The following is a 16,224-nucleotide window of genomic DNA, read 5'->3' as shown; positions in this document are numbered from 1 at the left end:
GAGTAAAACCCTAAATCCTTCTTTGCAGTGGCCTGAAGACCCCTCATGATCTGCCTCCCAGTTATAGCTGTAATATATTTTCTGCTACTTTTTTTTCTTAATCCCTTTGGTGGAGCCACAGAGGTCTCCTGGCTATTCCTCAAACATGCCAGGACGGTTTCCTATTTAAGGGCCTTTGCGTTTGCTGTTCTGTCTGCCTTGAACATGCTTTCCCTAGATACCTGCATGGCTAGTCCCTCACCTCATTCAGGTTTTGACTCAAATGTGCCTTTCAGTGAGGCCTTTTCTGCTTTTCATATTTGTAACTGAAATACCTCACTTATCCACCTCCATTTTCCCCAGTTCATTCCCTTCCTGTGCCCCTTTCTTGTTTTATTGTTTTACATAGCACTTAATGCCACATAACAAATTATGTATTTTACTTATTAATTTTGCTTTTTGTCTTCTCCTACTAGAATTTAAACTCCACGAGTTCAAGGATTTTCCTAGCATTAGAACAATGCCTGGCACTTAATAGGCACTTCGTAAATGTTTGTTGCATGGATGAATGAGTGTAACATTCTTTGTGGAAACTGATATGAGAATGTTCTTCTTCATCATCAGCATCATTATTAATAAGCATGTTGGATGCTATACATAGAATTAGGCTTCAGATATTTCTATCAGTCAGGAGTTGGCAAACTTTTTCTATAAAGCACCGGATAGTAAACACTTTATCGAGCCATATCGTTTCATCACAACTACTCAACCGTGTTATTGTAGTGCGAAAGTAGCCATAGACAATCCCTCCATGAATGAGTATGGTTGCGTTCCAATAAGACTTTATGTATGGACCCTGAAATTTGAATTGTACATAATTTTCAAATGTCGTAAAATATTATTGTTCTTTTAAATTTTTTTCCCTCAACCATTTAAAAAATGTAAAAACCATTCTTAGCTCTCCAGCCATAAAATACAGGCAGTGGGTCAGAGTAGACCCACAAGCTGTAGTTACCACCTCTATTTTTACTGGTTTCTTAAACATACCTTAGTTGAAACTTATTTTTTCATACTGGTAAGAAGCAACAATGTAGATTAAACCTTAGTAATAGATAATTCAGGAATACATTTGTTTGTTTGGCTTCAGAATCTTGCATATTGTTTTCATTTTTGTTTTCCTGGGAACCTTACGTTTTCATTACATGTTTATGAAGCTCATTTTTGAATGAGTTTGCATTCTCCGAGCAGATGCCATATGATAGTGTTGGGGAGGTGGTGGAAGCAAAGCTGGGCAAAGCCCACCCAGGTTTAAAACTTTGCCATTATTTACAAGGCAAAGAATTTCCGTGTGGGAGAATCGAGAGGTGTTAGCCAGGCTTAATGCCCAGAGGACTGTCACTGTGAATGAGAATTGTGTCGCAGTTTCTAACATCATCCTTAACAGATTTCTTGAATAAGTTGCAAATGATTTTAATAATATAGCTGAGGGTTAATTTTACCTATGCTACGTTGGCAATTTTTGCTCCTTTACTTAAAAAATAATCAGCAAATAACCTATTCTATTATAAAATCAAGCTGTGATTTGAATAAAGCATTATATTTTTCCTCATAAGTGCAAAGAGAGAAAAAATGTTTTTCATCTGCAAAACTTTTACATATTTGTAAAGTTGTTCACATACTTGATTTTGTTCAATTCTTACAACAGCATCACGATGCAGGTAGCTTTATTAACTATTTAAAATGTGAGAGAGCTGATAGTGAAGTTAAGTATTGGGTTGGTCAAAAAGTTCCTTCGGTTTTTAAGTAAAAATAAAAGACACATTTTTTATTTTCACCAAGAACTTTATTGAACAGCATATTCACCGTTTTGTTCCACTACCTTCTGCCGTTTTTCAGGCAACTTCATAATTCCATTTTCCCAAAACTTTTTATCTTTTTGAGCAAAGAACTGTTCCAGGTGCCTTTTATAGTCTTCCAGGGAATTGAAATTTTTTCAATTAAGAGAACTTTGTAAAGACGGAAATAATTGGAAATCCAAAGGTGCAATGTCTGGTGAACACAGTGGATGAATCAGAACTTCCCAGCCAAGCTGTAACAGTTTTTGCCTGGTCATCAAAGAAGTAGGCAGCCTTGCGTTATCCTGATGGAAGATTATGCATTTTCTGTTGACGAATTCGGGATGCTTTTTGTTGAGTGCTGCTTTCAGTTGGTCTGATTGAGAGCAGTACTTGTTGGAATTAATCATTTGGTTTTCTGGAAGGAGCTCATAATAGAGGACTTCCTTCCAATCCCACCATATACACAACACTACCTTCTTTGGATGAAGACCGGCCTTTGGTGTGGTTGGTGGTGGTTCATTTCGCTTGCCCCACTATCTCTTCCGTTCCACATTATTGTACAGTATCCACTTTTCATCGCCCGTCACAACTTGTTTTAAAAACGGAATGTTTTCATTACGTTTAAGTAGAGAATCACATGTGGAAATACCGTCAAGAAGATTTTTTTTTCGCTTAACTTACTTGGGACCCAAACATCAAAGCGATTCACATAACCAAGCTGGTGCAAATGATTTTCAACACTTGATTTGGATATTTTGAGTATGTCGGCTATCTCCTGCATGGTAGAACGTTGATTGGTCTCAATTAATGTCTCTATTTGATCACTATGAACTTCAACTAGTCTACCTGACCATGGGGCATCGTCCAGCGGGAAATCTCCAGCACGAAACTTTGCAAACCACTTTTGACAGGTTCGGTCAGTCACAGCACCTTCTCCATACACTGCACAAATCTTCTTTTTCTTTTGTGTTTCTGTTGTGTTTTTACCTTTCTTGAAATAATAAAGCATAATATGCCGAAAATGTTGCTTTTTTCTTCCATCTTCAGTATTAAAATGGCTACACAAAAATTCACCAATTTTAATAATTTTTTTAAAAATGTACACTGATATGACAGCTGTCACCATACAGTCTAACAAAATTGTTTCGAATGAAGTTAAAGACAACTAAGCGCTACTAGAGTCATCTTATGGAAAAAACTGAACGAACCTTTTGGCCAACCCAGTAACTTGTCCAAGGTCGTAGCACCAGGACTCCAAATGGGCCTCCTCACCGCATGAGGTGCAGACTCCTCACTGGAGACTTCAGCCAGTCTTTGGTTTCAGTGCTGTGCCCTCTCCTCACGGCCTCTTATTCTCTAGCTTCACCTGTTCACGAGGACACGCAGAGCTCTAGCTGCTCCTGGCTCCGCCACGCTTACTGTTCAGAGCTCTGGGAGAAGGTGAGGAGGCTGGGGTCAGATGCATCACTGCCACTGTAGCTACTTACTAGCTCTGTTTCCTCCTCCAGCCACTTTAGCTACTGTGTAATTCGTCTGGGCATGTACTGTCTTAGTTCCCAAATATCTGGTTCTCCTTTTCTCAAAACTGTGACCTCTAAAGGCCTCACCTGGTCAACCAGTGGCTAATAAAACATCATGGATATGGTTGGCAAAGATGAGAAGGAGTGAGACAGGACCCCAGTGCTTCAAGTCTGGGTGATTGGGAGGGTCAGAACATAGTGATTGAGCATCGGAAGATGTGATAGGATTTAAACACATTGGTTTAAATGTGTTGTCTTCGAGGTAATGGTGGAACAGCCTTGCAGTTAGTTTTCTATCCTCCAAAAAGTAAAATGGAGAAAGAGGTTGAACCAAATATCTGGGTTACAGCCAAACGGCAAGATTTATAGTTAGAATCAAAGACTTTGTGGTTCATTTAAATGCTTCTTAGAGGTCCCATTTGAACAACCTCTTCATTATGAAAATGGAGACTTTCCATGCCTTTTTATGGTGTTTAGAGAAAACTGTCGTAAATATTACACACAATTTGGGATGGTTGTGTATCTTATGAACCAATGGATGGCATATAAAAAGATTCCTCAACACAGTGTGTGGAAAATGTTACAGAATGTTATTCTTGAGTTGTTTTCCCTTCTCCACTTTGGTGTTTGTATGGTACCTTAGATATTTTAAATGTTATTTTAATTATATTCTGTGCTTTTTTTGGTTAGGAAAGCTGCCTGCTACTAATATCTTAACAGATTTAAGTTTCTGAAAAGCCCCTTTGAACCCTTCGCCATTCCTGTACCTCCTTTTTCTTTATCACAGTCTCAACCCCTTTAACATAACCCAGAAGTCTAGGTATAGGCCAACTGATGTCTCAGTGGAAACAAGAAAAGTAGAACTTATTATTTCTCAATGCTTGAGAGATATTTTATATATTTTAAATTGGAGAGGATAAGAGGCTCAGTCCATACATTATCATGTGACTGTCTTAATTCTATCAACTGACTTAGTCAAAATGAGAAAGTTAATGAATTTAAAGACAAGTATCAACAGTGCTGCACAAAAAGGTGCTGTTACAGCATACCAGCCTGCACCTACATGAAAAAAGCTATGGCTGTATTTTGCCTCTGAATAAGGGTCATGCTCACTGGCCATGGCAGACCATGCTGGGTCACCCACCTGATATTCTGTCACCTGCCAAAACTCAAAAAGACATGAGAGTATGCAGTTAAGTACTCTAAACACTTCTTCTCCTAAAGTGAGTCAGTTTTACAGTTGTACCTTTGGGTTTCTCAATTTACAGTCTAGTGTTTTCTTGAATGGACTGTGTTATCTTGTAAGTTTTGGGACTTATAAGAAGTCAAGTGTTTTCATGGACTCCTCTCTTTTCCATACAGATGCCCAGAGGGATTCTTGGGAGAATATTGTCAACATCGAGACCCCTGTGAGAAGAACCGCTGCCAGAATGGTGGGACGTGTGTGGCCCATGCTATGTTGGGGAAAGCCACATGCCGATGTGCCCCGGGCTTCACAGGCGAGGACTGCCAGTACTCGACCACTCACCCCTGCTTTGTGTCTCATCCTTGCCTGAATGGAGGCACCTGCCATGTGCTTAGCCGGGATACCTATGAGTGCACCTGCCAAGTTGGTTTTACAGGTAACAAATGGGACTCAGGGCCGTACTTTCCCATTCTCAGCAGGTACTTTAATTTAGCATCTTTTAGATACTGTCATCTGGTTCTTTAGGGTCCCCCAACTCTGGTACATGTTTAACATTATGGTAAGGAACTGGAATGTTCCAATCAACTATCCTTAAATTCCTTTTGAAAGGGGAGAAAGAGAAAGAAAAAGGGTCAGATACTCAGAAGTGTTGACTGCCTGAAGAATACATATCAGGATTGGGGATCAGAATTACTTCACTGTCGGGGCTTCCCTGGTGGCGCAGTGGTTGAGAGTCTGCCTGCTAGTGCAGGGGACACGGGTTCGAGCCCTGGTCTGGGGGGATCCCACATGCCGCGGAGCGGCTGGGCCCGTGAGCCACAACTGCTGAGCCTGCGCGTCTGGAGCCTGTGCCCCGCAGCGGGAGGGGCCGCGATGGTGAGAGGCCCGCGCACCGCGATGAAGAGTGGCCCCCGCTTGCCGCGGCTAGAGAAGGCCCTCGCACGAAACGAAGACCCAACACAGCTAAAACAAACAAACAAACAAATAAATAAATAGAGTAGCTATTAATTAAAAAAAAAAAAAAACGCAAATGTCTGTCTGCCTTTGTGTCCAAATTTAAAAAAAAAAAAAAAATTTACTTCACTGTCACCAGAAGAAAAGTTGTTTGTGTTACTGATAACTTAGTCCTTGAAATCTCCTCTCCCCAGACATTCAGGGCATTGGCTTTTCGAGCTTTCTAAACTGATTGTTCCATTTGCTTCTACATTGCCTTATCCTTGTCCTCATGCATTTAATTTTTGTGTTCTTTGGAATTGTGTTTTGAGCCCTGTTTTGAGTCATAGCACAGCTTTCCCCAGGGAATCTCGCTATCTCCAGTTGCTTCAACTCTCACCATCTTCATCCCTTGCTGATGCCTCTCATGGTCATCCTTTTAGCTCCACCCCAACCCTGACATTCAGGCTCATATTTCTAACTCTCCGTTGCATATTATCCTTAGAAATTCAACAGGTACCTCAAACTCAACATGTTGATATAATAGTGGCACCAGTGTACACTCCAAATACTCCAAACTAGAAACTCCCTCTCACTTATCTGTACCCCACTTAGACTCAGTCACCCAGTCTAATCTCTGAAATACCTCTCACCTGTCTACTCCTCTCCATTTCCTCTTCTGCTCTGTAGGTGAGGTCCAGGTCATCTCTCACCTGGACTCCTGCAGTTGTTTCCTAACTGGTTTCCTTGCCTTTACTTTCTCCCCCTCTTGTTCACCTGTCACATTACCACGGATCTTTAACATAAATCCAGATCTTCTCACAAACTCACCTGCTTACCAGCCTAGTGAGTTTTCATCTTCTGCAGAGTACAAACTCTTTTACGTGGCTTGCATAGCCCTTACAGTCTAGGCCTTACGTCTTCTTATAGCCTCACTTCCCCACACGCATCTAGCTCTAGTGACGCCAGCGTTCTCATCATTTCCTGAAAATGTCATGCTTCCTGTTGCCTCCATGCTTTTGCACACCCCTTTGCCTGGAACGCCCTTTTCTACAATTGGGGATTGCCCAATGTTATTGTAAACTCTTAGTGACCCTTTCATGATTCCTTTACTCAGTTAGTCTCTATGTTCTGTTATTTTATGTGTCACATTTTATTGTAATTAATTTTTACATGTCTCTCATCTGACTATATTGTGGGTTCTTCAAAGCTGGGTCTGAGCTTGATTCAGAATGAACCACACGTGTTTACTAAGTTAGACGAGAAAAGGAGAACTATCCATCATTTTGTCCCCCACTATATCAACAATTCTGTAAATCTAATAAAAAATGAAAAGCATATTCAGAAAACGAGACTGGATCATTTAGTTTGGAATACTTGTTCTACTGGTTTTTCATTAAAAGGTGTTGTTACGGGTAGAAGATAATTAGGATGCTCCATTATCTCCATCATGACTATGACAGCATTGATACTGTGAGTCATTGAAGAGATTTGGTGGTTAAGGGAATAATTTTTTCATGATTGTCGGTTTCGAGTTGTTTGGCTCCACAAGGCAAAGGGAAGGCATATCCATTTAACACATTTTAATCCTGACTAGTGGAAATGGCAGTAGTGCCTTCTTCATAACTAAAATGTTACTCTGAAATAACCCTCAAATTAAAATGTATTCCTTTGCCATTAAAACAAACTCTTCTTGGTGGTCTGCAGGGTTCTGATCATCTTTACACATCTGCCACTTTTGTCTGTCACTTTAGGAACTGCCACAGGTCAAGCTCACCCTTTTGGTTTTGGGATAGCTCACTATACCACCTCGTCAGACCATATGAGCTCACCTCACTCACAGATAAAGAAACAGAGGCAGGAAGTTAGTGCTTGTACAAAACATATATGGGAAACCAAGGTCAGAGACCTTCTTGTTTCAGTTGTAGGCAAATACTCTGATATACACAGTTGTCAAAAGTAACCATTTTTATGTGTTCTCCATTGTAAGTAAGTACCTCTCAGAAGAAAAAATAGGAAGAAAAATTGAGGTTCCTTCATTTTCTCTCTGCTTAGCACTCTGAGATATACATGCTGTACCCCAATTTTTATTGCACCTTTTCCCTTCGATTTGATATTCCTGATAGGCAGAGAGCACTTCTGTGTGCTCAATTGTCACCTCTCTCTCCCTTTTAGAGAAGCTGTCATGACTGTCATTTGCTTTTCTCTGGGGGTCAAAGATTTGGATGTTTACCTAGACAACCAATTGGAGTACTAACAAATTCAGGGGGTTCTCGTATCTTTAGTTTTGAAAAAAGCTTAAACTAATGAAAACAAAAAACCACGTGAATACCAAATTTACTAGTAGCATGGGAGTATTTTTTTTCTCTCTCTTTCTACCTCAAAGAATCTGCTTTGATTCCTTTGAGTTATGCCTTGAGATCCAGTACTTTCTTCCTGCTTCTTTCTAGTACTTTCCTACCTGAGAGAGTCCACAAGAATTACCTTTCTAGACCTTTATTCTCATGACAGCTTCTAGTTATTTCCATATATAGGAAACCAGAGAGTCTTTTTTATCTCCTTCAAACACATCCAGCAATATTTTTGTCAAGACCGCAATCAACAAAATGTTTCCCAGAATACGTGTGCATGTGTGTTGTGTTTAAGGGAAATGGAAGTCATATTGACTTGTTTCTATCATCTAAGAGGTCTATTTAGTCATAATGTATTGTGGAAAATATCAGTACATTTTATTCATTCAAAAGACATGATTTGAGAGCCTACTACAGGGATCTGACCCCTGCCAGTGTGACAACTTGGGGTATATGTTTGCATGTGCAGGGGTGTGTGTGTGTGAGGGAGAGGGGGTGGGGATTTGGGGAGCTGAGGGGAGCATTAAGGATGACTTTACAGCAGTGGTGACTTATGAGTAGAGCTGTCAAGATAAGTTGAAGCCCCTTATGTAACCACAAAGGAAGATGGCCTTCCAAACAGAGGAGCAGCTTATGCAAAGACAAGGAGGTGTGAGACAGTAGGTGGATCCAGACCCTTCTGGATCCTGTGCTGCAGAGATTAATGTAGGCTTCCCGTGACTAACCTACTGTCCCTCCCCCTCCCATGTGAGCCACTGAGTGTTTGTGTCTCAGCTGAGGGCCCTGGAGAGTGCCCCTGTCAGGTGAACTTGAGGAAGCTCTGATATGGGCTTCCTGTAAAATTCAAAGAGCTTAGGGATTCTCCATGCAGTGGCTCCCTTATGTCACCCTTTGGGTGGGAGATGTGGGGTGGTGGGATGGGGCTGACCCTCATTTCTGTGGGCAGTACTGAGTTCTGTTATCTTTCCTCTAGGTAAACTGTGCCAATGGACTGATACCTGTCTGTCTCAGCCCTGTGCAAATGGAAGTACCTGCACCACTGTGGCCAACCAGTTCTCCTGCACATGCCTCGCGGGCTTCACAGGGCAGAAGTGTGCGAGTGATGTCAATGAGTGTGACGTTCCAGGACAGTGCCAGCACGGTGGCACCTGCCTCAACCTCCCGGGTTCCTACCAGTGCCAGTGCCCCCAGGGCTTCACAGGCCAGCACTGTGACAGTCCCTACGTGCCCTGTGCACCCTCCCCCTGTGTCAACGGAGGCACCTGCCGGCAGACTGGTGACTTCACCTTTGAGTGCAACTGCCTTCCAGGTAAGGAGTCCCCCTAGTGTCCTGGGTTGGGGGATGCACCTCCAGCAGGAAGGAAGGGGATGGGTGTGGTTCAGTTGTTCCTTTAAGAAGTATCCTTCCCAGGAGGGAAAAGGGGAAGTGAGAATTTTGTATGGGGTGGTTTGCTGGTGAGAGAGGAGTTTTATGGGCCCATGTGGTCCATAAACTGAGCAGGGGGTAATTTAACATGTCAGGGTTTATGATGATGAGTGGCTTGGAAATTGTTTATTGTCCTTTTTGGAGGAACAGTGAGAAATAAGAGACACAGAGCTCTGGGAAAAGGATAGACAAGTCTATGGAATGGAAAGGAACACAATGAGAATTAGACATTGAAAAATGTGTATGTATGATTAATAAAATGCTTTAAACTGAATTGACAATACTAATAGATGATCAACTTTCCTATATATTTCTACCTCTGATAGAATAATGGATTATTTTACTGTCTACCTAATTGTACCCACCTACCCTTCTGTGATTTTCACTGAGCTTCTGGTCTTTAGAACCCTCTCCATGTAGTCTCTCTGACCTTGGGGTAGCCCTGCCCAGACTTGCAGTTGGAGAATTTTGGAACTGGGGTGGCAGTGGTGCTCTGTTAATCAGTGGACACTTTTTGATGAGCGCTGATAGATTATGTATGGCACAGCCATACATAACCCCAAGGTAGAAGCAAAAAGAGGAGCAGTGTATGGGAGCTTGGGGCCCAGCGTTCTGTAGGATGGAAAAAGGAGCCAGGCTGGCGGATTCACTGATCTCCTTATAAAAAAGATGAGGAGGCTGAAAACCGAGAATTTTGATTGGGAACAGAACACAAGCAGCTGGAGCAGATGAATTACTAGGCAACAAAGATTCTGCTTTTTATACAAATAACCTTAGTGCAAAAACAAAAGAAGGAAAACTGTAGGGGGGAATAATGTGCTAAGTAAGCAGAATTGCCTCAAACAGAAGTTGTTTTAGCCACTCTTTTGGAGTAGGAATCTTAGATTCTGGTGTTGTGGATATGGTTCACATATAATGGGATCGTTTGTTTTATCTTTTGGGGATTAAAGGTCATATGTTGGTCCTTGGGATAAAAGCAAATGGTAATTTATTCATTTCACTCAGTTAAAATTTACTGGCTGCCAGCTATGTTCTAGGCACGGTGCTTTGTGCTTGAGATACAGCAATACAAGACTGCCACATAATAGAAAAGGATACCATTTAACTCTAAGCCACAAGAACGATCTATTTAATTGCATTGCTTTCAGTTTCTCTTTCAATGAAGAATAGATAATGCTGTCATTTTAGACACTAAATATTTATTTACCTAATATTACTGTCATCCACATTATCTTGTAGAAGGAATAACTAAAAGATATCTTTCTTCACTCCTGTTTTTGTTTGCATTTTAAGGGTTAAAAGAAGGAAATAGAAATGTAAACGATTTAATTTTGCAAATTTTCTAATAGTCTAATATTCTAATAGCCTAAGTGGCTAGTAATTGAGGTTAGTGCAATTTATTGTTGAAGACTAAATGTGTTTTTTAGTTTCAAGAAAATTACTTCTAATAGTTGCCTAGAACAAGAGGTTGATTTGGCAGCAAAGTACTAACGGGAAGTTAGAGAAGTCAATAAAGGAAGTTTTTAGCAGGGAGAGAGTGATTATTCACTCCCATAGCCTCTGCATTGTTATCCACTAGCCACGATAACAGCCTTAGGGAATTCTGAGAGTGTGTCCAGGAAAGGATCTGTCAAACCAGAATAGTATCTCCTCCTTGAGAAAGGAAATAACCAAGGATTCCACAGCTGAGAGGTTGCCAGGGCTAGTGGGATGGAGTAAGGAGATCCTGGCTGTCTCTTACACTCTCCTTATAGTTTAAAGCAAGACATTTTTTTACACACTGACGAAGTGTGTGTGTGTATGTGTGTGTTTGGGATCAGGATGGGGGGTGCAGCGTTGGGGGCAGAAGATTTGGCAAAGAGTTTACTAACATGTATTTAATGCCTTTTATGAGTCAGGCACTGTGCCAGGTACTTCTGCTTCCATTAGCTCCATTACACAAAAACCTTGGGGATAGGTATTGTTTGTCTAGTTTCCCAGGTGAAGCAACTCAAGTTTGGAGATGTTAAGTGATTTACTCAAAGTTGCACAGCTGACATGTGGTTAGGCTGAGTCCTGAAATCCAAGCAGGTTATTTCCAAAGCCTGTGCTTTGTACATCTTGTTCCATGACACTGTACTACTTGTCTGCCCCTGAGGGTGCTTTGAAATGTGTAAGACTTTTTGTTAAATGCTTAGAGGTGTTTGGGTTAAAAGAATGTAGGTTCATGTTAAAAGAAAAAGGAGATACTTCTAATTATGATCAGACAGTATTTGTTACATACATACATATATTGCAGATATTTAAAAACAGTTAAGTAGGCTAGTTCTTGCCTTTCAGGGTCGCATGATCTAAAACAGATCACGTCAGCTTGGACCATGTATAGAAGGAAATTAAAAAAGAATTCAAAACGATAGTGCAATAACACTGTGAACAAATATATATTTATACAGTGTATAAGATTTTTTTTTTTAATTCTTTATTTTATTTATTTATTTATGGCTGTGTTGGGTCTTCGTTTCTGTGCGAGGGCTTTCTCCAGTTGTGGCAAGCGGGGGCCACTCTTCATCGCGGTGCGCGGGCCTCTCACTATCGCAGCTTCTCTTGTTGCGGAGCACAGGCTCCAGATGCGCAGGCTCAGTAGTTGTGGTTCACGGGCCCAGCTGCTCCGCGGCATGTGGGATCCTCCCAGACCAGGGCTCGAACCCATGTCCCCTGAATTGGCAGGCAGATTCTCAACCACTGAGCCACCAGGGAAGCCCCTGTATAAGATTTTACACTCATTGTTTTTATGTCCCAGGTGGAGTTTGCAAAGTATTAACTTTATTTCCACATGGGGAAATAATGCCTGGAGATGATTTTCTTTTACAGAGTCCTTTTCATAATGCAGTACCATTCTCCTTGTCCCTCCCCCATTGCCCTCCACACTGTCCAAGAGACTAAAATGTTACTTAAAATAATAATTACTATCTCAATGTAAACAACACCATTATTTGAAGAGAATCATTATTTCAGTTCTAAAGGTGGGGAAACCAAGTCAGCGAGAGGCACAGTAGCTTTTGTCCAGGTTCTGCAATTCTCAGATGGCTGCTTCCCACCACATTTCAAGTCTTTGCAGTTTTAACTGAGGCCTACCCTGATCACCCTATTTCAGGTTGTAACCATTCCCTTCCCCCTTCATTACTGACCCGGGTCTACTTTTTCTTTTCTTTTCTTTTCTTTTTTTGTAACATTTGTCATCATCTTACTATATAATTTGTGCTATATAATTTACCCCATTATGTCTATTGTTTATTGTCTGTCTTTTCTAAATTCTGCTGCCTCTTCCCCTCTCCAGAGTGAAAACTAGGATCTTTGTTTTTATTTAGTGATATGTCCCAAGCACCTAGAAACCATGCCAGGTATATAATAGGCACACACCTATTGATTGACAGATTGAGTTTAGTATAATATGGTAGTATTGAGAACGTAACTTTGGTCTTTTCATTTTCTTCCTGGTAACGTGCACCCTAGACTTAGTCTAGCTTCTCCTTCTGTACTTGTTTATACTAGTACTGAGTAAAAAGAATTGGAGTTCTTTTCAACTCTGAAAGTCAGTGAACCCCACAAAAGTTAGTGATTATTTTTGAATGGTTAAGATATAGTTCTTTTCCTGCAAAGGGCACTGTAGTTACTGAGTTGATTTTAGAATTATTTTAAGACTGATGGGGAGGGAATTAAAACTGCAAGAATGACTCATCCTGTGTAATAAAGAAAGAAGTGTTTCTCCATCGAGGGAAGAAGAAAGGAATATATTCAAAAGGGAACTGATAGAATCAAACCAAGGAACTGTATTTCATCTTCTTGGATCAGCAACTGTTAACAATCCAGATCCTTATGAACTACCATTAGGTAAAGTTTTTAGCGGAAGCCCTGAGGAGGAGCACTCAACCAGAATAACTTTAACAAAAGAACAAAATAGAAAATAAATTCTTGAATCACTGATTCCCAATTTTTTTGGGTTAGTGGGGAGAGCATGAGTTGAACTGGTTTTATGTTTGTGGATATTTTAAGAAGCGGCACAGGTAATCAGAAAGCAGTGGGTTGTTTGTATCTCCTGGCTGTACCTGTGAGTTCACAGTTGGAATAGGACAGTCCCTGATGGACTTTCCCTTTTTCTTTCTCTCCTGTACCTCCTTATTCCTTTATGATTTTTAAACTTCATAGAAAGCTGTCTGATCCATCCTCTCCAAACAAGGAAGGTTTATCCTTTGTAAATCACCTCTGTACTTTACAGGCTGATTATATGTAATATCCCTATATCATTAAAATAAAGCTTAACCACATTTTGTGGCTTTTGTGTCTGCTCTGCAGTTGCTGAGCTTAAAAACTGTTAGAAACTCTTGCATTCTCATATGCGCGGGCATGTGATGTTCTCTTGGGTATTATACTAATCATATTCTGGCAGGTTTCACTGGAGCAGATGCAGAAATTGTCGTACCATTTTGCCAGGCGCATTATTTTAGCTCCTCTAACCTGGGCCCTGCATTTAGTTTTACTTGATGTTCCTGGAAGTTTTTCCTGTTCTGCCATGCTTGGCAGTTTTGCCCATGCTACCTCCTCAGCCTTCTGTCACTTACCTCCCCCACCCACCCTGCCTTTTTATATAGAACTTATTCCTTATGATGTGTCAAAGGCACCTACTTCACTGAAATGCCTTCCATACCCCCTACCCCGTGGGGACTAGAGACCTTCTGAGGTCTTTCGCAACCTGTATACATCTAGCACAGCACTTGTCAAACTGACTGTTCATCCTTGCCAGTAGACACCCTCATTTTAATTTCCGCCCCCAGTATCCAGCTTACTGCCTGGTACAAAATTGAGACTTAATGAATATTTGACAAATGAATGAATTGAGTGTGATAGAGAAGAGAATTCCTATATTCTATAATTTTTAAAAATGCTCTGAATTTATTTCTTTTGAACCCCTGTATTCATTTCTCTGACTTCTTTGGAGGTAAAGTTAGAAAGGGAAGTGGAGATGATTTGGGAGCTACAGAGGGAGGCAGGTAGAGCAACCACCTGGGTGGGTGGCGGGGCAGGCATCCAGGGGCCAGTCATGGGGTCGGTGAGCTCACTGGGGCCCATTCAGAGGACGACGGATGCAGTGTGCCGAGGAAACCAGTGGGACAGAGGTGAGGCCCACTTGCTCTTGTGACAGGTTTCTTCCCAGAGGCGGGGGAGGAGGTAGCACATAGCTGTTTACTTCTGTGCCTTTGTCCAGTTCCAGGCATCCCTGGGTTTTCCTCACTCTTTCATCCCTGTGCACAGAAGCTCTTCCTGAGGACCTTCAGCCTGGCCTGGGAGAATCCTGGTTGTGTCATCTCAGCTTCCCCTTTCTGCTGTCTTCTTTGTGCCTCTGTACCAAGCCTTTCCACCCTCACACCTCCCGGGGGCTGAAAATGGAAAGATATGGAAGCTCTCTTGAGAGATGCTGTTCTCTATGTGGGATGACAAGTTCGAAAGACACTTTTCTGCTCCCCACCCTCACTGTCATCATTTATCAGTTACGTGGCCCATGGTTTTATAACAGCACAGTCTTAAAATGTTCCTTCTGAGTTTAATTTCTTTCTTTTTGGCCTTTTAAGGATGTGAATTGGCTTTAAGCAGTGGACTCCTTTTAGTACAGTCATGTGAGCCTTTCTGAAAGTCTGTTACACCCATCCCACCCACAGGTCTGGAGACTTGTCTGTTTCCCTTTCCCTTAAAACCTTAAAACATTTTTAAGAAGTGATTCCACTATAACTTATTCATTTAAGCCTTACCCTCCCTCCCTACTCCCCTCGCCCTTGGGTAGACTTTCTTATAAGAATTTGCTAGCTATTTCCAAAAAGAGTACTGTAACTCTATTTTTAAAGCATAAATCCTGTCTTAACTTTGGAGGAGAACTGATTTGGTTAGGGTTTTCTCAGACATGGGAACTTTTGACCCAAGATCAGTTTTTCAGATTAATGAAAGGTAACTCTGGGGTCCCAGAGATCATACTGATTGAAACTGAATAAAATTTCTGGTTCAGTACTGACTCCTACCTACTAGGCATTTAAACTTGGGTAGGTCAACCACGTGGCCTTTACCTTCTTCATCTGTAACTTAGAAGGATCAGAGTAGATAACCTCTTAGGGATGCTTTGATCCCATTGGTATATAATATTGGGTTGGCCAGAAAGTTCGTTTGGGTTTTTCTGTAACATCTTACGGCAAAACCCAAGTGAACTTTTTGGCCAAGCCAATAGCATTAGCTAATATGTGTAAAACACTCCCTGTGCATCAGGCATTGTTTTAAGTGCTTTTCCTTCTAATATAACAGCTTTATTGAGATATAATTTGCATACCATGTAATTTTCTCTTTTAAAGTGTACAATTCAGTGGTTTTTAGCATATTTACAGATATATGTAACCAACACCACAATAAATTTTAGCTCATTTTTATCACTTCAAAAGAAACTTAGTATTCATTAGCAGTCATTCCCTAACCTCCCCCTAACTCCCTCCCAGCACTAGGCAATTCCTAATCTACTTTCTCTATAGAGCTGCCTATTCTGGACATTTCATATAAATGGGAACACACAGTATGTGGTCATTCGTGATTGGCTTCTTTCACTTAATGTTTTCACAATTCATCTGTGTTGCAGGAGGTATCAGTACTTCATTCCTTTTTATGGCTGAATCATATTCCGTTGTATGGATTTACCACTTTGTATCCATATTTATCCATTCACCAGGGAATTGACATTTGGGCTGCTTCCTATTTTTTTGGCTATTTTGAATAATGCTGCTGTGAACATTCTTGTACAAGTTTTTGAGTGGACATACGTTTTCATTTCTTTTGGGTATATACTTATGAGAGGAATTGCTGGGTGATATGGTAACCCTAATCTCTTCATGACTGCCACACTATATCCCATAGTGGCTGCACTATTTTACATTCCAACCAGCAGTGTATGAGGATTCCCAATTTCTCCATATCCTTACCA

At 41.1% G+C, this 16,224-nt stretch overlaps 1 protein-coding gene across 1 annotated transcript in view; it reads left to right on the top strand.

Moving 5' to 3' along the window:
• The window catches only part of NOTCH2 (notch receptor 2), a 180,676-nt gene that overhangs the window by 79,441 nt on the left and 85,011 nt on the right, over nt 1-16,224 (top strand). The window contains exons 3-4 of the mRNA XM_059929082.1: nt 4,700-4,959; nt 8,781-9,116. Of these exons, the coding sequence (XP_059785065.1) occupies nt 4,700-4,959; nt 8,781-9,116 (596 nt within the window). The remainder of the gene's footprint in view (nt 1-4,699; nt 4,960-8,780; nt 9,117-16,224) is intronic.

The sequence above is a fragment of the Balaenoptera ricei genome, chromosome 1 (genome assembly GCF_028023285.1).
Source record: "Balaenoptera ricei isolate mBalRic1 chromosome 1, mBalRic1.hap2, whole genome shotgun sequence".
Taxonomy (NCBI): domain Eukaryota; kingdom Metazoa; phylum Chordata; class Mammalia; order Artiodactyla; family Balaenopteridae; genus Balaenoptera; species Balaenoptera ricei.
Note: the sequence above shows the minus strand (reverse complement) of the source record. Positions and strands in the feature narration are given on the sequence as shown.